The sequence below is a fragment of the Hypanus sabinus genome, chromosome 8 (assembly GCF_030144855.1).
Source record: "Hypanus sabinus isolate sHypSab1 chromosome 8, sHypSab1.hap1, whole genome shotgun sequence".
Classification (NCBI taxonomy): domain Eukaryota; kingdom Metazoa; phylum Chordata; class Chondrichthyes; order Myliobatiformes; family Dasyatidae; genus Hypanus; species Hypanus sabinus.
Genome location: NC_082713.1, coordinates 12,483,208 through 12,505,354, shown reverse-complemented (window position 1 = coordinate 12,505,354; position 22,147 = coordinate 12,483,208). Strand labels below are relative to the sequence as shown.

Genomic DNA, 22,147 nt, shown 5'->3' with positions numbered 1-22,147 from the left:
TGGACTGAATGAGATGAAGTTTACAGTTCCTCTTAATGTCATCTTGAGAGGCAAATATTAACTGCAGCACAATGCAAACTATTGGATGAGATTAATTTACAGTTCGTCATTCATAATTTGCCTTAATAAGTCTGTGATTCTATTTTAACAGCTTCACAAAGAGTCATTACTTTAGAAATAAATAGCCTACTGTAAAAATAGCTAATAACGCCATAAGACATCAAAGCAGAATTAGGCCATTCGGTCCATTGAGTCTGCTCTGGCATTCAATCATGGTGATTTATTATCCCTCTCCACCCCATTCTCCGGCCTTCTTCCCATATCCTTTGGACTGTTTATCCCACTCCCAACAGGGTGGAGGCTACACTGAACCACCAGACTCAAAAAAGTTACTTTTCCCAAGCATTGAGGCTGATCAACACCTCCAGCTACTAGCCCACCCCTCCACACCCCCATCATCATTACTTCATCATTTTCTGTCAGTCACCTTATGTATAGACTCTGTACCTACGATCACTTTACAGATGTACAGTCAATGGTTAAAAGGTTCATTTTATTGGTGAAGACTGCATGCAGAATACAACTCTGAGATCCGTCTTGTCCAGATAACCACGAAACAAAGAAAAACCATGGAGCTTGTTGAAAGAAAAGACACCAACCCCCAACACAAAAAAGAGCCGAGCCACCCCGATTTAATCCCAGCCAAATCACAGGACACTTTACATTGACCAATTAACCTATCAATCAGTCTGTCTTTGGACTGTGGGCGGAAACTGGAGCACCCACACAGCCATGGGGGAACATACAAACTCATTATGGGCAGTAGCGGGAGTCACTGGTACTGTAAAGTGTGTGGCTAACCACTACGCTACTGTGCCAAACTTTATACTGTATTCTTTTTGTGTTTTTTTTTAAATTACTGTGTTCTGTATCGTGTTTCTTTTTGTGCTGCATCAGATCCAGAGTAACAATTATTTCGTTCTCCTTTACACTTGTGTACTGGAAATGACATTAAACAATCTTGAATCTTGAATCATATAACAAGTCTGTTAACTCAAAATGTAGCTTTATAGTTGTGAGGACAAGCTACTGACCTGATGGGAGAAGTATCTGAGGGGCAGGGAACAGACTCGGGACAATGGGTCAGTACTCTGATCAGCAGGATGTGACTAGAGGACGTTCCACAGGGATCTGTGCTGGTGCTTCATGCATTTACTGAATGTATTAATGACTTCTATGATGGATGGAGAGCCACGTATTGAAGTTTGTTGGTAGCACACAGAGAGCAGGAGAGCATTGTATAAATGGAGGCATAAAATGATATTAATAGATTAAGTGAACGGGCAAAGCTGTGGCAAAAGGACTTCAATGTGAGGTCATCGATACTTGACCATAAAATGATAGTCCAGATTAATTTGTAAATGGTTAAAAGTTAAAAGCATTTGAGGTCAAAGATACTTATAGACTCTGTACATATAAATAAATCATTAAACTGTCACGGGTGAGTATTAAGAACAATCAGGGAGTTAATGGAGTGCTGCATTTTATATTTGAAGTATGCAAAATCAGGAAAGGAATGACGTCTAGGCGTTGAGTGCAGGAGTTGCAACATTATGTCGCAGTCAGTGAGGCTGTACTTGGAGCACTATGTACAGCTTTGGTCATCCTGCTATACAAAAAAGTGTGGTTAAACTGGAGAGATTGCAGAAAAGATTTATGAGGATATGGCCAGGATTAGAGGGCCTGAGTTACAAAGAGAGGTTGACCAGGCTGGGTCTTTATTCCTTGGAATGTTGGTGGAATAATAGATTAGCATGGACTAGATGGGCTGAAGGGCCAATTTCTGTGCAATAGTGCTCTAATAACTAATGAGGGGTGACCCTATAGAAGTGTTTAATGTTAGGAGAGGCATTGATATGGTGGATGGTAACAGTCCTTTCCGTGGTGGGTGAGTCCAAAAGAAGGGAGCATAGGCTTAGTGTGAAAGAGGGAAGGTTTAAAATCAGAATCAGAATGAGATTCACGTTTCATTTCACTGGCATGTGTTATGAAATTTGTTAGTTTTGCAGCAGTAGTAAAATGCAATACATGATAATAGGAAAAAACTGTGAACCACATTATGAATATATACAGTATATACTAAATGGTTAAATTAAATAAATACTGCAAGAAAGAAAGAAAAAAGTAATGAGGTGGTGCTCATGGGGTCAATGTCCATTCAGAAGTTGGGTGGTAACGGGGAAGAAGTTGTTCCTGAACCACTGAGTGTGTGCTTTCAGGCTTCTGTACCTCCTTCCTGGTGGTAGCAATGAGAAGAGGGCATGTCCTGGGCTCTAAGGGGCAACTTTTGAGTGCATAAAACGAATGGCTGGAGGAACTGGTTAAAGCACTGTGGTGAACTGCATATACCTGTCTGGACACAGACCCTGGTATAAAGGCGATTGGAGGCACTGCTCCTCCCTCAGTCTCCAGGATGTTGTGTGATGATCTCTTGCTGCTGACGATGCTTTCTTCCAGCTAATAAAAGCCTATCTCGACTCACATCTTCGAGAGTTATTGATGGTGCATCAAGCACATACAAGAGTTTCATTTAAGAAGCAGTTGGGCAGGTACTTAGAGGGGAGTGTCTAGGAGAGATGTGGGCCGAGTGCAGGAAATTGGGATTAGCACGGTCAGCATGGACTGGTTGGGCCAAAAGGCTATATTCCTTCATACAAAGCCCAGATTAGAACAGTTCCAAACAGCACAGGCTGATGAATCTATCCCCACTGTTGAAAAGAGTGCTGACTTACAACAGTGATACCTGGAACCCAAGGGTTAAATTGTGAGGTGACGTGGCACAAATTAAAGTTGCATGCTTTATTATTTAGAAGCTTAAAGGCTGATTCGATCAAAGTTTCCAAGACATTAAGTGGAACTGATAGGGAGATAGAGTACAATTATTCCCACTGGATAAGAAGTCTTAGACCAGTCACAGATTAGTGCCAGCCTTCCTGTACTGAAGTTCAGAAATAAGCAGAATCTGAAAGAAATTTCGAACTCCCTCCCATAAACAGCTGACAGTGTTGAGTCAATTTTCATTTCAGAGGTTGCTGGATTTTTGTTAGCCAGAGGCATTATGGGTAGAAAGTACACTTAGTGGCCACTTTACTCAGTACCCCCCATCTGTCATAAAGTGGTCACTGAATATATTGTGGTCTTCTGCTGCTGTAGATCATTCACTTCAAAGTTTGATGTATTCTGCATTCAGGGATGCTCTTCTGCACACCACTGGTGTAATGTGTGGTTATATGTGTTACTGTTGCCTCCTGTCAGCTTGCACCAGTCTGGCTATTCTCCCCTGACCTCTCTCATTAACACAGGATTTTCACCCACAGATCTGCTGCTCATCGAATTTTTTTTGTTTTTTTCTCGCACCATTCTCTGAAAACTCCAGAGCAGGGGTTCCCAACCTGAGGGCCACGGACCCCTTGCTGAACAGCACTGGCCCACGGCATAAAAAAATGTTTTTGTGTGCGAAAATCCCAGGAGTTCAGCAGTTTCTGGGATTCTCACACCCTCCCCCTCCCCCATCTGGAAGCAACAATCTTTCCATGGTCAATGTCACTGAGACCACTTTATTTCCCCACTCTGATGTTTGGTCTGAACAACAACTGAACCTCTTGACCGTGTCTGCATGCTTTTATGCATTGAGTTGCTGCCACATGATTGACCGATTAGATATTAGCTTGAACAAGTAGGTGTACAGGTGTCCCTAATAAAAGTGGCCACTGAGAGTAAGCTGCCACCATCTCTCAGAATGCTTTAATCGTCTCAGGGGTCTGTTTCTCTACCTTTAAGTCACTGATACGTTAGATGCTATTAACACAATATTAACAGCTTTACTCATTAGAGTTCAGAACCTGAACCTTTACCCATGTTTCATATCCTCTACATAATAATATTGAAGTCTTTAGAAATTGAGGCTATTATCCTATTAGTATGTCAGGCCTAACAATCACCATCAATATCATGGCCTCGTACTGGGGAGATAGTTACATGTTGTATTTTCAAAGCTAAATTAATCCTGCCTCATTATGTGGAAACTCCACACATTTCATTTTCAGATCACTGTCAGCTTTCATTCTTCTGTCAGGCTGACCAACCATTCTAGATGAATATCTTCAGTGGAAGAGAATAGTTCCTTGAAATGCACTGGACATGTGGAGGTGATCCCATTAGTGTCAGATTCTCAGATGAGAAGTGTTTAGTGCTAGATAAAGGAGCCGGACATTTAGAACATAGAACAGCACAGCATAGGCCTTTCAGCTCACGATGTTGTGTGAAATCTAAGATTAATCTCACCCTTCCAGTCCATATAGCCCTCCATTTTTTCTATCATCCATGTGACTCTCTAAGAGTCTCTTAAATGTCCCTCATGTATCTGCCTCCACTACCACCCTGGCTTAGTGTTTCATGCACCCACCACCCTCTCTGTAAAATCAGGATCAAAACCAAGTTTAATATTACTGGTACACTGCATTTCATTGTTATACAGCAGCAATACATTGCAATACGTAAAATAACTACCTCTGACATCTCCCCCTATACTTTCCTCCAATCTCGTTAAGATTATGCCCCCACCCCCCCTGTCTTAACCACTTCTGCCCTGGGAAATAGTCTATGGTTATCTGCTAGATTTACAGTATACCTCCTTCCTTCCATCCTAAGAGAAAAGCCCAGCTTGCTCAGCCTATCCTCAGAAAACATGCTCACTAATCCAGGCAGCATCCTAGTAAATCTCCTCTGCACCTTCACTAATCCAGGCAGCATCCTGGTAAATCTCCTCTGCACCTTCTCTAAAGATCCCGCATCCTTCCTATCATGAGGCAACAGAACTGAACACAACACTCCAAGTGTGGTCTAACCAGAATTTTATAAAGCTGCAAATTTACCTCATGGTTATTGTGCTTAACCTTCAAATTAAAACCACAAAGTGATGAATCACTGGACTTCTCTACCCCAGAGGATTGTGGGCAGTGGATCACTGGAGGTGCATGCTTCTTGAGGTATAATATTGAAATTGAGGGTGAAGGGGAACTAGCATAGAGGAGGAGTAGTACAAGATCACATATGTTTTTTTGACTGGCAGAGAGGGCTTGAGAGGTCAGGTGGAGTACTGCGATCTTTTAACATTTAATTTATTTAGGTATGGCACAATTGCAGACCCAACACACCTGTGCTGCAAAATTACACCCACGTGACCAATTAACCTACTAACTCATATACTTTTGTAACGTGCGAGGAAACCAAGGCACCCAGTGGAAATCCACACAGTCACGGGGAGAGCATACTAAGTCCTTTCAGATAGTGGCTGGAATTGAACCCTATAATAGCATTATGCTGCTGACCCAAATCTTTCACTGTCATGTTTAAAATACACGTGGTTATGGGTGGATCATACACACTCCTTACAGACAGCAGTCCCACCCCGTCCAGAACACAGCCACTCTGTGAACCTTTTGCAGTATTTGGGCTGTGCTATGTTTGGAGAACTCCTCCACATCTCCCAAAAGCCCCCACCACACAATTAAAATTAAAAGAAATACAAAGACCAACCCGTAGTATTTCTTCCACACAGCTGGTCTCGTTGGAAAGACTGACCTATGAGGGAGAAAAAGAGAAAGAAAAATTTTTACTCAGATGTCCAAAGGGCACAAGCAGAACACTTATTTGCAGAATACAATCTAAATGTCATCCTCTATCCTAAGAAGAATTAAAGTAAGATATTAATGACATCATGGGCCTGACTTTAAATGTGATCATAGATTCCACATTTCAGACCCATCTGCCAGAAAGGGCAAACTTGGCTAAATTTTCTTCCCCAAAACCATTAGACTCCTCAATTCTCAGAGCCTAGTGTCTCTCTCTCTCTCTCTCTCTCTCTCACACACACACACACACACCTGAACACCACACCACTCCACTCCGTTTGCAATTTTTGCTCATTTCTTTCTCAATGCCTGTTAAAACATTGTTTACATTTACATAATTTATTATTATATTGTAATTTGCCCTTTACTGTGCCTATTGTCTTGTTTATTAATTATTGACAATGTCTTGCACTGTTCTGTGCACTTTAAGTAGTCCCGTGTAGGTCTAAAGTGTAGTGTAGTTTTGTGTTGTTTCATGTAGCACCATGGTCCTGGAGGAATGTTGTTTCATTTTTACTGTGTACAGTACCAGCAGTTATGATTGAAATGTCAATAAAAGTGACTTGACTTGACTTCTTATTCCCATTCTGATAGGTCAGTCCATGGCCTCCTCTACTACCATGATGAAGCTGCTCTCAATCGAGTAAAGGAGCAACATCTCATATATATACCTGCAATCTGATGGCATGAACATCAATTTCTTTAGCTTCCAATAATTTCACCCTCCCTCCTTGACCCCCTTCTCTCGTTTTCTGTTCCCCATTCTTGCTCTCCTCTCACCCGTTCTCTTCACCTGCCCATCATCTCCCTCTCCTATTAAATTATTTTTTTTCAGCACGTTATCTCTTCCACCTATCAGCTCCCAGCTTCTCATTACATCATCTCGCTCTCCCACCAACCCTCCTTCCCACTCTTACTTGGGTTCACCAATCACCTGCCAGCTTGTACTCATTTCCCTCCCCCTTACCTTCTTCTCGCTTCCTATCCAGTCCTGATGAAGGGACTCGGGCCAAAATATTGATTATTTATTTCTTTCAGAGATGCAGCCTGACCTGCTGAGTTTCTCCAGCATTTTGTGTGAGTTCCACAGTATTCATGGTGTTTTATTTGAGGATTCAGGAGTATTGAGTTCAATTTTTGCTGGCTTGTTATGATGTTATCATTAAGTTCTTAGACTTTGACTTTCCTGTGATTGTGTTAGTTATAAAATAGAGATGATCTTCAATGAGAATTCTTGTCCTCTGTCCTTTTTGATTAATAAAAAGCACTTTCCTCCTCTTCTGTTTCATTCCAGACATTTTCCTGTTTTGTGGGACTTTTACCTTGCTCCAGTGGTTTGGAAATTATGTATTCCCTGGATGTGTCATCACCAGTATTTATCTATCTACACTTCTCACTGCCTTGGTAAAACAGCCACTATAATCAACTCAAATTGCTCCTCCAAACTGAGGGTGGCCTCATCATGACTGTGCCATCATCTCAGAATAGGAATGGGAAGTTCAACTGAAATGGGTCAACACTGCAAACATTTCCTCTTTATCCCCTTCCCAGCATATTCTTAGTTTGTCTTGGTTGGTATCGCACACAACAGGTTTCACAGTATGTTTTGATGTGCATGTGATAGATAGATAAATAAATGAATCTGAAGTTGAATCTATCAGGAAGAAGATACAAAAGCCTGAATACACATACCACCAGGATCAAGGACAGCTTCGATCCCATTGATAGAAGAATATTGGACAGCCCCCAATGCAGAAGATGGATTCTGACCTCCCAACCTATCTAGTTATGGCCTTGCACCTCATTGTCTGACTGCACTGCACCTTTTCTGCATCTGTAACATTCTGTTATTGTTTTGACCTTTTTCTATCTCAAAGCATTGTTGCAATGAATTGATCTCTATGTATGACGTACATGACAAGCTTTTCACTGTACGTACTTCAGTATATGTGACAATGATAAACCAATTCAATGATTTTAGCTGAACCCCTGTGCTTTGGCATGCAGCTATAATACTACCAAACAGAAATATTAACTTTAGTCTTTCCTCAGGAAGATGCCTAATGCATATTTCAGCAAACAATTAAGAAGGCAAAAATAAATGTGAAGTTCAAATTTAAAAGTGTTTTTTTAAATCAAAGTACCTCAAGATTCATTTTCTTTTCTTCAAGATGCATTTACAGGAAAATAAATAAATTTTCAAGAATTTATGAAAAAAAACATATTAAGAGTGACAACCAATGTGCTGAAAAAGACAAAATATGCAGATGTTTAAAAAAGTACTGAGAATTCGAGTTGTAAAGAGTCCTTTAAAGTGAGCCTGTAGCTTGCACATCTACAGAATTTGAGATGTCACGTTACTAACTGTTGAGACCACATGTGTAATATTATCACCCACATTGTCAACCCACTGGGTCTCCTGTCCCTCTCCCTCCCATAATGTTCCCACATTTTGTGATGAATACTCACATTCCAGTGCCTACAAGGCTAACCTCAGCTTTCTAGCACAGCAGCATCACCTTTCCGAAGGTCAAAGAGTTGTTTTTGACCAAGTTAGACGTCGTAACCGAGAGGACAATGTGGTTCTCATAAACCCATGATTTAATCAAAGAGAAAGAATGGAATTCACATTGGCCTACTTAAACAATACCTTCACCTCTGCTGTTATCTCCACCACCTGACCTGCCCCTCCTGACCCCATCTGCCAATCAAACTCTCCTTAACTGAATCCACCAATCCCCTGCCAGTATCAGCCTCAGTCCTCCCTCTCACCTCATCAGAATGGATATCTGCCTTCTCCATTCTCAATCCTGATGCAATGTTTTCACCCAAAACATCAACTGTAGATAGATATAAACTTTATTGATCCCATTTATAGTGTCACAGTAGCATTATAAGTTCATAGATATACAGTATTAGAAGAGAAGTAAGAAGAATAAAAAAACATAAGGTACCTTAAACAGTCATCACTTCCCTGGCTACAGGTTGTCTCATATTTGAGCCTTACAGCTGACAGTAAGAATGCTCTCTTTGGAGCAGTGCAGTTGTCATAGTCTATTACTGAAAGTGCTCCTCTATTCAGCCAAGGTGGCATGCAGAGGCTGAGAAACGTCGTCCAGAATTGCCAGGATTTTCAGATGGGTCCTTTGTTCTACCACAGCCCCCAGTGTGTCCAATTTGACAGTCATTCAGTCATGGCAGTCAGTCATTCTAATCAGTCTATTGAGCCTGTCGGTGTCACCCATATTGATGCCTTTGCCCCAGCACACCATTGCATAGAAAATTGTACTCGCTACAACAGACTGGTAGAACATGTGAAGAAGAGGCCAGCATACTCCAAAGGACCTCTGTCCAAGGAAGTAAAGGTGACTCAGGCCCTTCTATACACAACCTCTGTGTTGGTACTCCACTCAAGTCTGTCATCCAAGTGCACCTTCATGTACTTGTAGGTCCTCAACACATCCTCATCCTCACCATCAATAGTAACAGGGAGCAGTGCAGGCTTCGTCTTCCTGAAGTCCATCACTGTTTGCTTTATCTTGTTAACGTTGTGCTGCAGATGACTCAGTTTGCACCATTTGACAAAGTCCGCCACCAGGGCCCTATAGTCATCCTCCCATCCTCCCTTTGTACACCCAACTATTGCTGAGTCATCAGACTTTTCTGCAGGTAATTTGCTCAATGTTGTATCTAAAGTCCAAGGTATACAGAGTAAACAGGAAGGAGCCAATACAGTCCCCTGTGGGGCCACAGTGCTGCTTATAACCATGTCTGACACACAGCTCTGAAGCTGCACAAACTGTTGTCTGTCAGTCAGGTAGTCCGTTAACTAGGATACAATGGAAGTAGCAATCTGCATTGAACTGAGCTTTTCCTCCATCAATGAGGGCTGTATGGTATTGAAGGCACTTGAGAAATCAAAAAACAAGATCCTCACAGTGCTGCCCTGCTTATCCAAATGGGAGTAGGCTCTGTTCAGCAGGTAGATGACAGCATTGTTGACTCCAATAATAATAAAGACACTTATGCCAGAATCCTGTACATTGATTTCAGTTCAGTGTTCAATACCATCATCCCGCAGAAACTAGTGGAGAATGTCACTCCTTGGCCTTAACACTGCCATGTATCGTTGGATTTTGGATTTCTTGACAGAGAGACCACAGTCAGTCCGTGTTGGCAGGAACATCTCTGACTCCATCACACTGAGCACTGGATCCCCACAAGGCTGTGTGCTCAGCCCATTGCTGTTTACACTGCTAACACATCACTGTGCAGCCAGATTCAAAGGGAACCTGATCATTAAATTTGCTGATGATACCACAGTGGTGGGGCTCATCCGCAAAAATGATGAAACAATGCACAGGGAGGAGGTCAAACACCTAGAGAGCTGGTGCAGTGACAACAACTTGATGCTTAAAATGTCACCAAAACCAAGGAGATGATCATCGATTTCAGACGGTCTCAGCCTGAGCACACACCCCTCAGCATCAGCGGCTCCACAGTGGAGAGAGTGGAAAACATCAAGTTACTTGGGGTGCAGATCTCGGACAATCTCACCTAGTCCAGGAACACCAGTGGAATTATGAAACGGGCCCAGCAGAGATTGCACTTTCTGAGGAAACTTAAACAAGTATCACTCCCCACTAACATCTTAACTACTACGTTCTACAGAGGAGTGGTTGAGAGTGTGCTGACCTTTTGCATCACAACCTGGTACTCCAGCTGCAGTGCTGCCAACAAAAAAGCCTTGCAGAGGGTGGTTAGGGGAGCAGAGAAGGTTATTGGGGTCTTCCCACCTTCTGTCCAAGACCTCTTTCAGAGTCGATGCCTCCAGAAGACACGGTACATCATTAAAGACCCCTCTCACCCGCTCCATAAACTGTTTGTTCCTCTGCCATCAGGCAAACATTACAGGAGCATCAAAACTAAAACCACAAGGCTACTAAACAGCTTCCTCCCACAGGCAGTCAGACTGCTAAATAGCTGCTCTACCTGACTCTGCTTTGGACACTTTTAACTTGCACTGGACACTTATAACTTGATTTTAACCGACATGTGGCTGTTGTGTTTTACTATTTATTGTTGTGTTTACTATTTATTGTTGCATTTTTTATGTTATGATTGCACTTGCCCCTGGGAAATGCTGTCTCATTCTGCCCTGCAGAGCTGATGTATGGTTGGAATGACAATAAAGTTTAAATCTTGAACCAATGCCGTCCTGGTAGACAGATTGCAGGGGATTGAGGGCTGATCTGGCCAGGGGTTGTAGATGAGCGAGGCCAAACTCCCCAGCGTCTTCATGATGTTTGAGGTCAGGGCCACTGGACGGTAGTAATTGAAGCCTTTTGATTGGCCCTTCATGGGTACCAAGACCACACATGTTGTTTTTACCCCTTCAGGACCTCAGGGTTCACACCATCTGGTCCTAGTGCTTTGCTGTGTCTCATTTTTCCACAGGGCCTTTCTCACCTGTTCAGTAGTGAAAGTGAGTCCATGATGACTGGGGAGTTGGTGAAAGGTGGGGGCTGGAGTGGACGTAGATCAGAATAAAAGCAGTTGGTATGTGGATATGTGGATGGGGAAGGAGGAGATGTAGGCAGTGCCTCCACAGAGGCACTTATGTCTCTGGATCAGTATTTACAGGTCTATTTATGCTGATTAAGGAAGGAATACTAATGATGAAGGAAATTCTACAGCAGTTTTCCAGATTAATGCCTGGGATGGAGAAATTATGGAAAGTAGGCAGACTGGGCCTGTACTCCCTTGAGTTTAGTAGAATGAGAATTAATTTCACTGAATCATTAAAAAAATATATAGTCCTGTAGCGATGTACTACATACAGAGCTAGAGACAACACGCAGTCAGTAAGTTGTTTCGAGACTAGTTTATTCGAACTTCACGGTGCTGGCATTTAATCCCTAGCGCCCGCCCTCTCTGGGCGGAAATGACGTCGGAGGTGCATTACCAAAGTCTCTCCCCACGTGCTGGCTATTTGTGAGCCGGTTCGCCTGCGCAGAAAGTGGGTCGCCGCATTCCTATAAATATTGACAAGATATACACAGGGTTTGTGTTTATACTGGTGGGCTGTCTAAAAACTTGGGGGCTCAATCTCAAAACATTCATGACAGAAATGGCAAGAAGTTTCTTCTCCTCGATGTTGGAATTCACTGTGGTGAGTTCGCCAAGACATCCTGAGCCAATATGTCGGCTGTCCCAAACAGCAGTGCTGCCAACACTCTCTGCTTTTGATCTTATCATTCCAATTGTGATTGGCTGAAGAATGACAATAGACAATAGACAGTAGGTGCAGGAGTAGGCCATTTGGCCCTTCTAGCCAGCACCTCCATTCACTGTGATCATGGCTGATCATACACAATCAGTACCCTGTTCCTGCCCCCTCCCCATATCCCTTGACCCCGCTATCTATAAGAGCTCTGTCTAACTCTCTCTTGAATGCATCCAGAGACTATGGGTTCTATTTGAATCTGCAATTGTGACACCTCAAAGGACATGCACAGTCCTTGTGACTACTGGGTTTTGATTGGACCACTTAAATTTAAAAATATTTTATTAGCACCAATCAGGTGGAGCTTCAAGTGTTTTGAAAAATAAACATAGGAGTCAGAGTCATGGAATCATACAGCATAGAAATAGGCCCGTCAGCCTAACTGGTCCATGCCAATCAAGATTCCCACCTAATCTTGTTCAAACTTATCCATGTTTTGCCTGTATCCCTCTAAACCTTTCCCGTACATGTACGTGTCCAAGTAAATTTTAAATGTTGTTTATGTACCTTCCTCAACCACTTCCTCTGGCAGCTTGTTCCATATAATGACCACCCACTGAGTGGAAAAAGTTGCCATTCAACTCCCTTTTAAATCTCTCCCCCTCACCTTAAACCTATGCTCTCTGACTCTTGACTATCCAGCCCTGGGGAAGAGACTGTGCGCATTCACCTTACCTATTCCCCTCGTGATTTTATACATCCTCAAGATCCCCCCTCATTCTACTGTATTTCCACTGAAAAAACAAAGCCAACCAGCTCATTCTCGCTCCATACCTCAAAGCCTCAAGTTCTGCTCGCATTGGTCAGCTAAATACAAATTGTAAATACAGTTCAAAGGTTTGCTCTGAGATATGAACTTACATATTACTAATGTGAGGTTTCATAAACACATAGAATACACATATATCAAGCATGCACACATGCAAATATACATACTTTCACATGTACAGACAAATACATGTCATACATGTACACTCATACATGCACACATGTAAAAATGCATACCATGTTTGTGCATGTATGCATACGCACACGTAAACACACATCGTGCATACACGTTGTACACATAAACCCACACAGCCACATAATCCACACAGACAGACACAAAATCAAACACACAGAAGAATCAACTAAACTATCACCATCAGAAGGCCAACTATGGGATTTCCTAATTGGTCAGGCTCTCTTTCAAAAATGCCAGGAGGAAATGGGCTATTTTGTATACTTGAAATTTATTATTGAAAAGAGAAAAAAGGCAAATGGTATTTTGTATACTTGCATTTCAAAATAAGTTTTTTTTTGCTGAGAGAAGGGTTTCCCTATTTGAGATTGATGGTGATGAAGTGGATAAACAAGGTTCCCTATTGAAAATCTCCTGCAATATCGAAACAGGGACTACAAATGGAAACTTCTCAGGCTAGGAAAAAGTTGCAAGTACCACACGGAGGCACCTAACTTGGGATGTTTATGTGCTTATAAACATGCGATCTAAATCAGCCTTCACATTTTCCAAAGATTTAGAGTGGAAATAATGGAAACAAAATGGCCAAATTTGGACCTGGAAAGATTAAAGATTATCTTTACTTGTCACATGTACATCAAAACATCGATACATACAGTGAAATGTGCCAGCTGCATCAAATCAAGTCGGTGAAGATTGTGCTGGGATCAACCTGCAAGTGTCACTATGTTTCCATGTCAACATAGCAAGCCCACAGCTTACTCAACCTAAACCTATCCGTACATATGTAGTCAGAAAGTCATAAAACACTACAGCATTGTAAAAGACCCTTTGGCCCATCTAGTAAACGCTAAACCATTGATCTGTCTAGTAACATTGACCAGAACCGAGATCATACCCCTCACATTCATGTAACTATCCAAATTTTTCTTTAATGTTGAAATCAATGTCCAATGGCAGCTTATTCCACCCTCACCAGCCACTGAGTGAAATTCCTCCTCTTGTTTCCCTTATTTCACCTGTTACCCTTAATCCATGACCTCTAGTTCTACTATTCTCACCCAAACTCAGCAGAGAAAGCCTGCTTACATTTACCCTATCTACACCCCTCATAATTTTGTGCTCCTCTATGAAATATATTTGATATAGATGGCAAACACCAAGGAACCCAGCACCAATTCCTGCAGCACACCACTAGTCTCAGGCCTCCATTCAGTAAGGCAACCATCTACTACCACTATCTGGCTGCTCCGATGAAGCCAATCTCAAATCCAATTTACTACCTCATCTTGAATGCCAAATGACATTTTTGGAATTTGGGAGGAAACCAGAGAACCTGGAGGAAACCCACACTGTCACGGGGAGTACGTACAAATTCCTTGCAAACCATGGTGTGAAATGATCTCCATTCAGTGATCCCTGGTGCTATAGAGCAATTGTGCTAAATGCTATGTTACCATACCCCCCCAGAACATACAGCACAGGACATTTCAACCTGAAGAAGAAGATACTAGCTGCCTATCTGTGCCTTTCATGATCTTATAAACTTTGCTCAGGTCTTCCCTCAACCTCCGCCATTCCAGTGAAAACACTGCAAGTTTGTCCGGCTTAGCACATGCTGTCTAATCCAGGCAGCGTACAAATAAACCTCTTCTGCAACCTATCCAAAGTCTCCACTATCTTCCTATAAAGGAGTGATCAGAGCAGAATGCAACTGTCTAGGTTTTATAGAGCCGCAACGTAACTTTCTGACTTCTAAACTCAATGCCTCAACTAATAAGGCAAGTATGATATATGACTTCTTAACCACCTGAGCAAGCTGTGTATCCACTTTCAGACAACCTGAAAATTGAGCCTCAGGATTCCTCTGTTCACCAACACTGTGAAAGGTCTTGCCACAGAGTACTGTCTCTTTATCTTTGAAGTTTAAACTGCAACAGATTACTTCTGCTTGAGTTATACAGCACCTTCCATTTCTTTGCCCATATTTACAACTGATCCATATCCCACTGTGTAAACTTATTGGTCTTTTACACTATCCACAAGAACACCAATCTTCATATCAGTTGCTAACTTACTAACCTATCCATCTACTTTTTCATCCAGGTAATTTCTACACATCACAAAAAATTAACTGTGCAAGTAGAAAACTGCAAGGGTCAAATTAGATATATGTTACCACATACTGCCTTGAGATTCATTTTCTTGTAGACATTTACAGGACAAACCCACATAAGGTACTGGATATGGCTCAGTTCATCATGGGTAAAGCCCTGCCCACCATTGACCACATCAATATGAAACATTGTCACAGGAAAACCACCATAATCAAAGATCCCTACCACCCAGGACATGCATGCTCACCTCACTGTTACCATCAGGAAGAAGGTACAGGAGCCTCAGGACTTACACCACTAGGTTCAAGAATAGTTATTGCCCCTCAGCCATCGGGGATAACTTCATTCAACTTCACTTCATCAATGAAATGTTCCCACAACCTATGGATGCTCTTTCAAGGACTCTTTATCTCATATTCTTGATATCAGGTTGGAGGAGCAACACCTCATATTTCATCTGGGTAGCCTCCAACCTGATGGCATGAACATTGATTACTCAAACTTCTATTAATTCTTCCCCCTCCCCCTTCTCTTTTCTTCTCTGGAATCTCCCGGGCCAATTTACTTAAAACAAGCTGCAACAAAGAATAATCAGATATTCCCCCTTTAGAGAGGGTTGGGTTCTGCCCAGGGAATTAGTAACATCCCATACTTTTCTGCAAACATTGTTGTTGGTAGAGAGAACTAACAGTTCTAAGATCCCTTGAAGGAACTCAGAAAATCTTGACTTAATGTCATGGAATATTGAGAATCTCCTTATAGAAAAGAATGTAAGAAATTTCATCAGGAAGATCAATGATTGTTCTCAGCCAAACAACTTTGGAACAAAATTACCACAAAGAGGAATAGACTCCCAGGTTCCCTATCACCAAACTTCTAAAAGCTACTCTGCCTATAAAAAGTATTTACCCCCTTGGTAGTTTTCATGTTTTACTGTTTAACAACATTGAATCACAGTGGATTTAATTTGGCTTTTTTGACACTTATCAACAGAAAAAGGCTCTTCCTTTGTACCAAAGTGAGAACAGATTTCTATAAAGTGATCTCAATTAATTACAAATATAAAACACAAAATAATTGATTGCATAAGTATTCACCCCCTTCAAGTCAGTATTTAGTAGACTCACCTTTGGCAGCAAATACAACCTTAATCTGTGTAGAAAGGTTTCACATTCAGTCACTACAATTTTCCCCCATTCTTCTTTACAAAACTGCTCAAGCTCTGTCAGATTGCATGGGGATCATGAGTGAACGGCCCTTTTCAAGTCCACTCACAAATTCTCAATTGGATTGAGGTCTGGACTCTGACTCGGCCATTCCAGGACATTAACTTTGATCTTTTTAAGCCATTCCTGTGTAGCTTTGGCTTTGTTCTCAGGGTCATTGTCTTGCTGGAAAACAAATCTTCTACAAAGTCTCAGTTCTCTTGCAGAATGCATTATGTTTTCCTCGAAGATTTCCCTGAATTTTGCTGCATTCATTTTACCCTCTGCCTTCACAAACCTTCCAGGCCCTGCTGCAGTGAAGTATCTCCACTCCATGCTTTTTGATGACATGCACAACGTTTAGTCTGATGGCTAAAAAGCTCAATTTTGATTTTATCAGACCATAGAACGTTCTTCCAGCTGACTCCTACATACTTCTGGCAAACTCTAGCCAAGATTTCATGTGAGTTTTTTCAACAGTGACTGTCTCTTTGCCATTCTCTCATAAAGCTGTGACTGTTGAAGCACACAACAACAGTTGTTGTATGCGCAGTCTTTCCCATCTCAGCCACTGAAGCTTGTAACTCCTCCAGAGTTGTCATAGGTCTCTGGGTGGCCTCCCTCACTGGTCCTCCTCTTGCACAGTCACTCAGTTTTTGAGGACAGCCTGCTCTAGGCAGATTTACAGCTGCGCAACTGTACTCCAAGGGATATTCAGTGACTTGGAAATTTTCTTGTATCCATCTCCTGACTTGTGCTTCTCAATAACCTTTTCACAGAGTTGCTTAGTGAGTTCTTTTGTCCTCATGTGAAGTTTTTGCCAGGATACTGACTCACAAGAAGATGAACATTCTAGATACAGGTGTATTTTTACTACAGTAAATTGAAACACCTTGACTGCACATAAATCTCCAGAAACAGACCTCCATTTAATTAATCATGTAACTCTAAAGCCAATTGGCTGCACCAGTGATAATTTGGTGTGACATATTAAAGGGGAGTGAATATTTATGCAAGCAATTATTTTGTGTTTTGTATTTGTAATTAATTTAGATCACTTTGTAAAAAAGCCAAATTAAATCCACTGTGATTCAATGTTAAAAAAATAATAAAACATGAAAAATTCCGGGGTGGGGAGGAGGAGTGAATAGTTTCTATAGGCCCTGTAGAAGGAACTGATCAAAGTTCTAACCCCACCAGCAGTGTATATGGATTTCAGCAAGGCATTTGATAAGGTACCCCATGCCAGGCTTATTGAGAAAGTAAGGAGGCATGGGATCCAAGAGGACATTGCTTTGTGGATCCAGAACTGGCTTGCCCACAGAAGGCAAAGAGTGGTTGTAGATGGGTCATATTCTGCATGGAGGTCGGTTACCAGTGGAGTGCCTCAGGGATCTGTTCTGGGACCCCTTCTCTTCATGATTTTTATAAATGACACAAAGGTTGGAGGTGTTGTGGATAGTGTGGAGGGCTGTCAGAGGTTACAGCGGGACATTGATAGGATACAAAACGGTGCTGAGAAGTGGCAGATGGAGTTCAACCCAGATAAGTGTGAAGTGGTTCATTTTGGTAGGTCAAATATGATGGCAGAATATAGTATTAATGGTAAGACTCTTGGCAGTGTGGAGGAATAGAGGGATCGTGGGGTCCGAGTCCATAGGTCACTCAAAGCAGCTGCACAGGTTGACTCAGTGGTTAAGAAGGCGTACAGTGTATTGGCCTTCATCAATCATGGAATTGAATTTAGGAGCTAAGAGTTTATGTTGCAGCTATATAGGACCCTGGTCAGACCCCACTTGGAGTACTGTGCTCAGTTCTGGTCACCTCACTACAGGAAGGATGTGGAAGCCATAGAAAGGGTGCAGAGGAGATTTACAAGAATGTTGCCTGGATTGGGAAGCAATCCTTATGAGAATAGGTTGAGTGAACTTCGCCTTTTCTCCTTGGAGCAATGAAGGATGAGAGATGACCTGATAGAGGTGTATAAGATGATGAGAGGCATTGATTGTGTGGATAGTCAGAGGCTTTTCCCCAGGGCTGAAATGACTAGCATAAGAGGGCACAGTTTTAAGGCGCTTGGAAGTAGGTACAGAGGAGATGTCAGGGGTAAGTTTTTTACTCAGAGAATGGTGAGTGGATGGAATGGGCTGCCAGCAATGGTGGTGGAGGTGGAAACGATAGGCTCGTTTAAGAGACTTTTGGATAGGTACATGGAGCTTAGTAAAATAGAAGACTACAGGTAAGCCTAGTAATTTCTACGGTAGGGACATGTTCGGCACAACTTTGTGGGTCGAAGGGCCTGTATTGTGCTGTAGAGGTTTTCTATGTTTCTATGCTTCTAACCAGAGAATGTTTAAGATGTGCAAAGAGGTAATTGCTGGCAACTTGCCACCAGGGGTGTTCGTTGAAGCAGATGTTCAAGAAGCTTTTAGATAGGCATGTGGATATGCGAAGTAGAGGGATGTGGAATCATACAGAGGCAGAAGGAGTGGATTTATTTGGCAACATTCTTAGTACAGGTATCGTGGGTTGCAAGGCCCGTTGCTGTGCTGTACCGTTCAACTGTTCCCGGGTTGTTCCCTCTGGAGCTCGGAGGCTGAGGGGAGATCTGACAGAGGTTTATAATATTATGAAAGGCAGAGATAGAGTGGACAGACAGTATCTTTTTCTCAGGCTTGAAATGTCTAATTCCTAATGGTACGTATTTAAGGTGAGGAGGGGGTAAGTTCAAAGAAGACGTGAGTGGCAAGTTTTTTACTCAGAGTGGTGGGTACCGGGGATGTGCAATCTGAGGTGGTAGTAGAAGCAGTTACATTCAGGACTTTAACAGATGTATAAACAGACACATGAATTTGAGGGAAATGGAGGGATATGGACAGTGTGTAGGCAGAAGAAATTAGTTTAGTTAGCCTTTTGATTAATTGGTTCGGCACAACATTGTGGGCCGAAGAGCCTGTTCTGCACTGTACTATGTTCTAACAATGGGCAGACAAGGGCTATTAGCTATGAACTGTGCTAAGAAGGAGAAACATTTGGAAACCTTTCTACTTCCAGATGATCCATGAAGTATGTTCCTTTAATGGACAAAATTATTAAGGAACAAGCATCATCAGGTTTTAAATGACAATTGGAGAAGGAATTGCCACAGTGAACAGTGAATGGATGTAGCTATATTTAGATTTTTTTTTATTACCTCGTGATTCCGCAGTCAAAAAGCCCTTCTGGCCCAATGAACCACTGCCCAGCAACCCACTTATTTTAACTTAGCACAATCAATTAGCTGGTATGGCTTTGGACTGTGGGAGGATACCAGAGCATCTGGAAGAAACTTACAACTTTCATGGGGAGAATGTACAAATGGGACCACAACTGAAATTGGAACTCCGATGCCCCCAATACCATGACCACCAGATACCTCATACTGGGCTCCTTTTACATTCTTGTGAACAAGTTGCCACCATTCAGGAGATTTTGCAACAGTTTTCCAAAACTATCCAATGAAATAGATGACAAGATTAAATTCCCCATGACTCAATACTCCTGCATGCATAGGCCTGTCTGCAGGATAATGACATTCATTTTAGGAAGAACACTGCAGTCAATACTCATTCACTAGATGCCATTTCCTGTCGTTGCAACCTCCTGACATCCACATAAAGCAAATCATGAGTAATCTGTCTGTCCTTTAAGAGAACTTCACTGTGCTGTAAATAACAAAGATAAATGGATGCGATGAGGGCAAAGATGTATATATGGGGATGCGGTTGAAAATGTCAATGCTGGCTCTGGGGATCAGACATGCAACTTTCTCTGAGCTTGTGGAACACATAGATGAGGGGCTTCTGGCTTCATAAAATCAGTGGAATTCAAGATTTACTAGAGGTTTTGAGATCAGGTTCCTTTCAAGTCACAAAGGAGTACAGCTGCTGTGAGAAAGTCAAATATGTCAGGTCTCACAATTCAGTAGAATGAGAATAATCGGATTACAGTTGACCATAGAGTTATAGAACATTACAGCACAGAAACAGACACTTCAGCCCATTTAGTTAACAATAAACTATTATTGCTGCCTTGTCCCAGCAATTTGTACCTAGATAATAGCTCTCCATAGCCCACTCATCCAGGTACCTTATCCAAATTTCTCTTGTGTTGAAATCAACCCTGCATCTACTAGTTTTGCTAGCAGCTCATTCTACTCGCACTACTCCCTGAGAGAAGTTTCCTCATGTTCCCCTTAAACATTCCACCTTTCACCCATAACCTCTATCTGGTTCCAGTCTCACCCAACCTCAGTGGAAAAAGCCTGCTTGTATTTACCCTGCCTATGACCAAGTTTACTCTAGACAATAAATAAAGCTGTATGTTTTCACATATGTAGGATTGAAACTATGTGGTTCAGATTCTGGGGTCAATGTGAGGATTATCTGGTTATGATTTTTATTTGCACTTCCCAAATGCGTATTTTCAGATTTAAACTTCAATCACGAAGTGCATCTGTCACAACCACGGACTCTGCTGTAGAGCATGCGTGCCTTTGTTGAAGGACAGCAATCTTGCTCCTGAGAATGCACGTTCCAGCCAATCAGGATTTCTTTGTGGTTGTATTTAACTTCCTTCCTTTTGTTTCAGTCTTGTCCAGTCTTGACCAACAAGCAGCGATGGTGATGTTCCCTGCTTAACTTAGTTCCCGTTCCAGGAAAGAATGTTACAATTTAGACTGACGGTGTAAAGGACTGGTGTTAATTTCATATTAAGTTACTGATTCAGAGCCGCAGTGATGGTATTCAATTTTAGTTTAAGTGTTTTAGTTAGTAGGCCCATTAGCCTAGTAATTATTACTTTCCCTTTGTTCTTATGAAAACTCAGTGAGCTGTTTATTCTGCTTCAGTTTCTCTCCCTCTGCACTTGTGCCATCACTGAACTAACTGCGTTAACTTTGCATCTCCATATAGCCCAAGTAAATCAGAAGTTGTCATAGCACCATGTACACTTAATAGTACTGGCATATTTTAATCATCATTTTCCATGTCCTGACCATCTCATCACTGACCAACCCATTTCCTCAAACAGCTGAGATTGCACATCTTGAAAACCATGCTCAAGATGCAAGGTGAATTCCCATGCAAATTCCGTATGGTTGGCATCAATTACTCAGGCTGCTATTTCATCAGACAGGAAAAAAAATTCCCAAATTGGCCTTCCGCAATGTTTTTTCAGCTTTTATCAGTTAAAACCAAAAACTTAAGCTTTGCATAAATACAGCCTCTTGATAGCAACAAAAGAGAGACATAATCTTGTCTCCACTTTGAAAAGGAGCCAACGTACTTTGAGCACCGCAGTGCAGTACAGATCTTTCAGCCCATAATATTGTGATAACCTACTCCAATATCAATCCGACCCTTCTCTCCCACATAGCCCATAAGCCTCCAATTCCTTGCAAGTACTGAATGTGCCTGTCAAAGAGGCTCTTAAATGACCACGAAAATGTCAGGAATCAATTCTTCACACAAATGGTGAAAATCAGGTAGACTTGCCCTGACAACTGTGAGGTGATGCTCAATTCAAGAACTTGGGGTTAATGAGACCTTTTTTTTGTAATCCAGGAAGGACCTTGGAGATTCATATCAATCACCTCTCCTCCTCCTTCACTCCAAAGAGAAAAGCCTGAACTTGCTCATCCTCATAAAACAAATATTTGGCCCAAATCCCTCTAATCCAGGAGTTCACATCCTTTGTTATGCCATAGACCCCCACCCTTAACCAAGGTGTCTGTGGACCCCAGATTGGGAACCCCTTTCCAATCAATGCACTTATCCAAGTGTCATTTACATGTTCTCTGTCAGCTTGTTTCAATTACACACCATCCTCTGCATGAGGGTGCTGAC

At 41.9% G+C, this 22,147-nt stretch overlaps 1 protein-coding gene across 6 annotated transcripts in view; it reads right to left on the bottom strand.

Annotated features, from left to right (window-relative positions):
- aff2 (AF4/FMR2 family, member 2) overlaps positions 1–22,147 on the bottom strand; it is a 690,205-nt gene that overhangs the window by 279,905 nt on the left and 388,153 nt on the right. For 5 of the 6 annotated variants that reach the window (XM_059976692.1, XM_059976693.1, XM_059976695.1 and 2 more), the window contains one exon: positions 5,599–5,643. The exons of the other annotated variant lie outside the window; for it this stretch is intronic. In XM_059976692.1, coding sequence (XP_059832675.1) covers positions 5,599–5,643 — 45 coding nt within the window. The remainder of the gene's footprint in view (positions 1–5,598; positions 5,644–22,147) is intronic. 6 annotated transcript variants of the gene reach the window in all.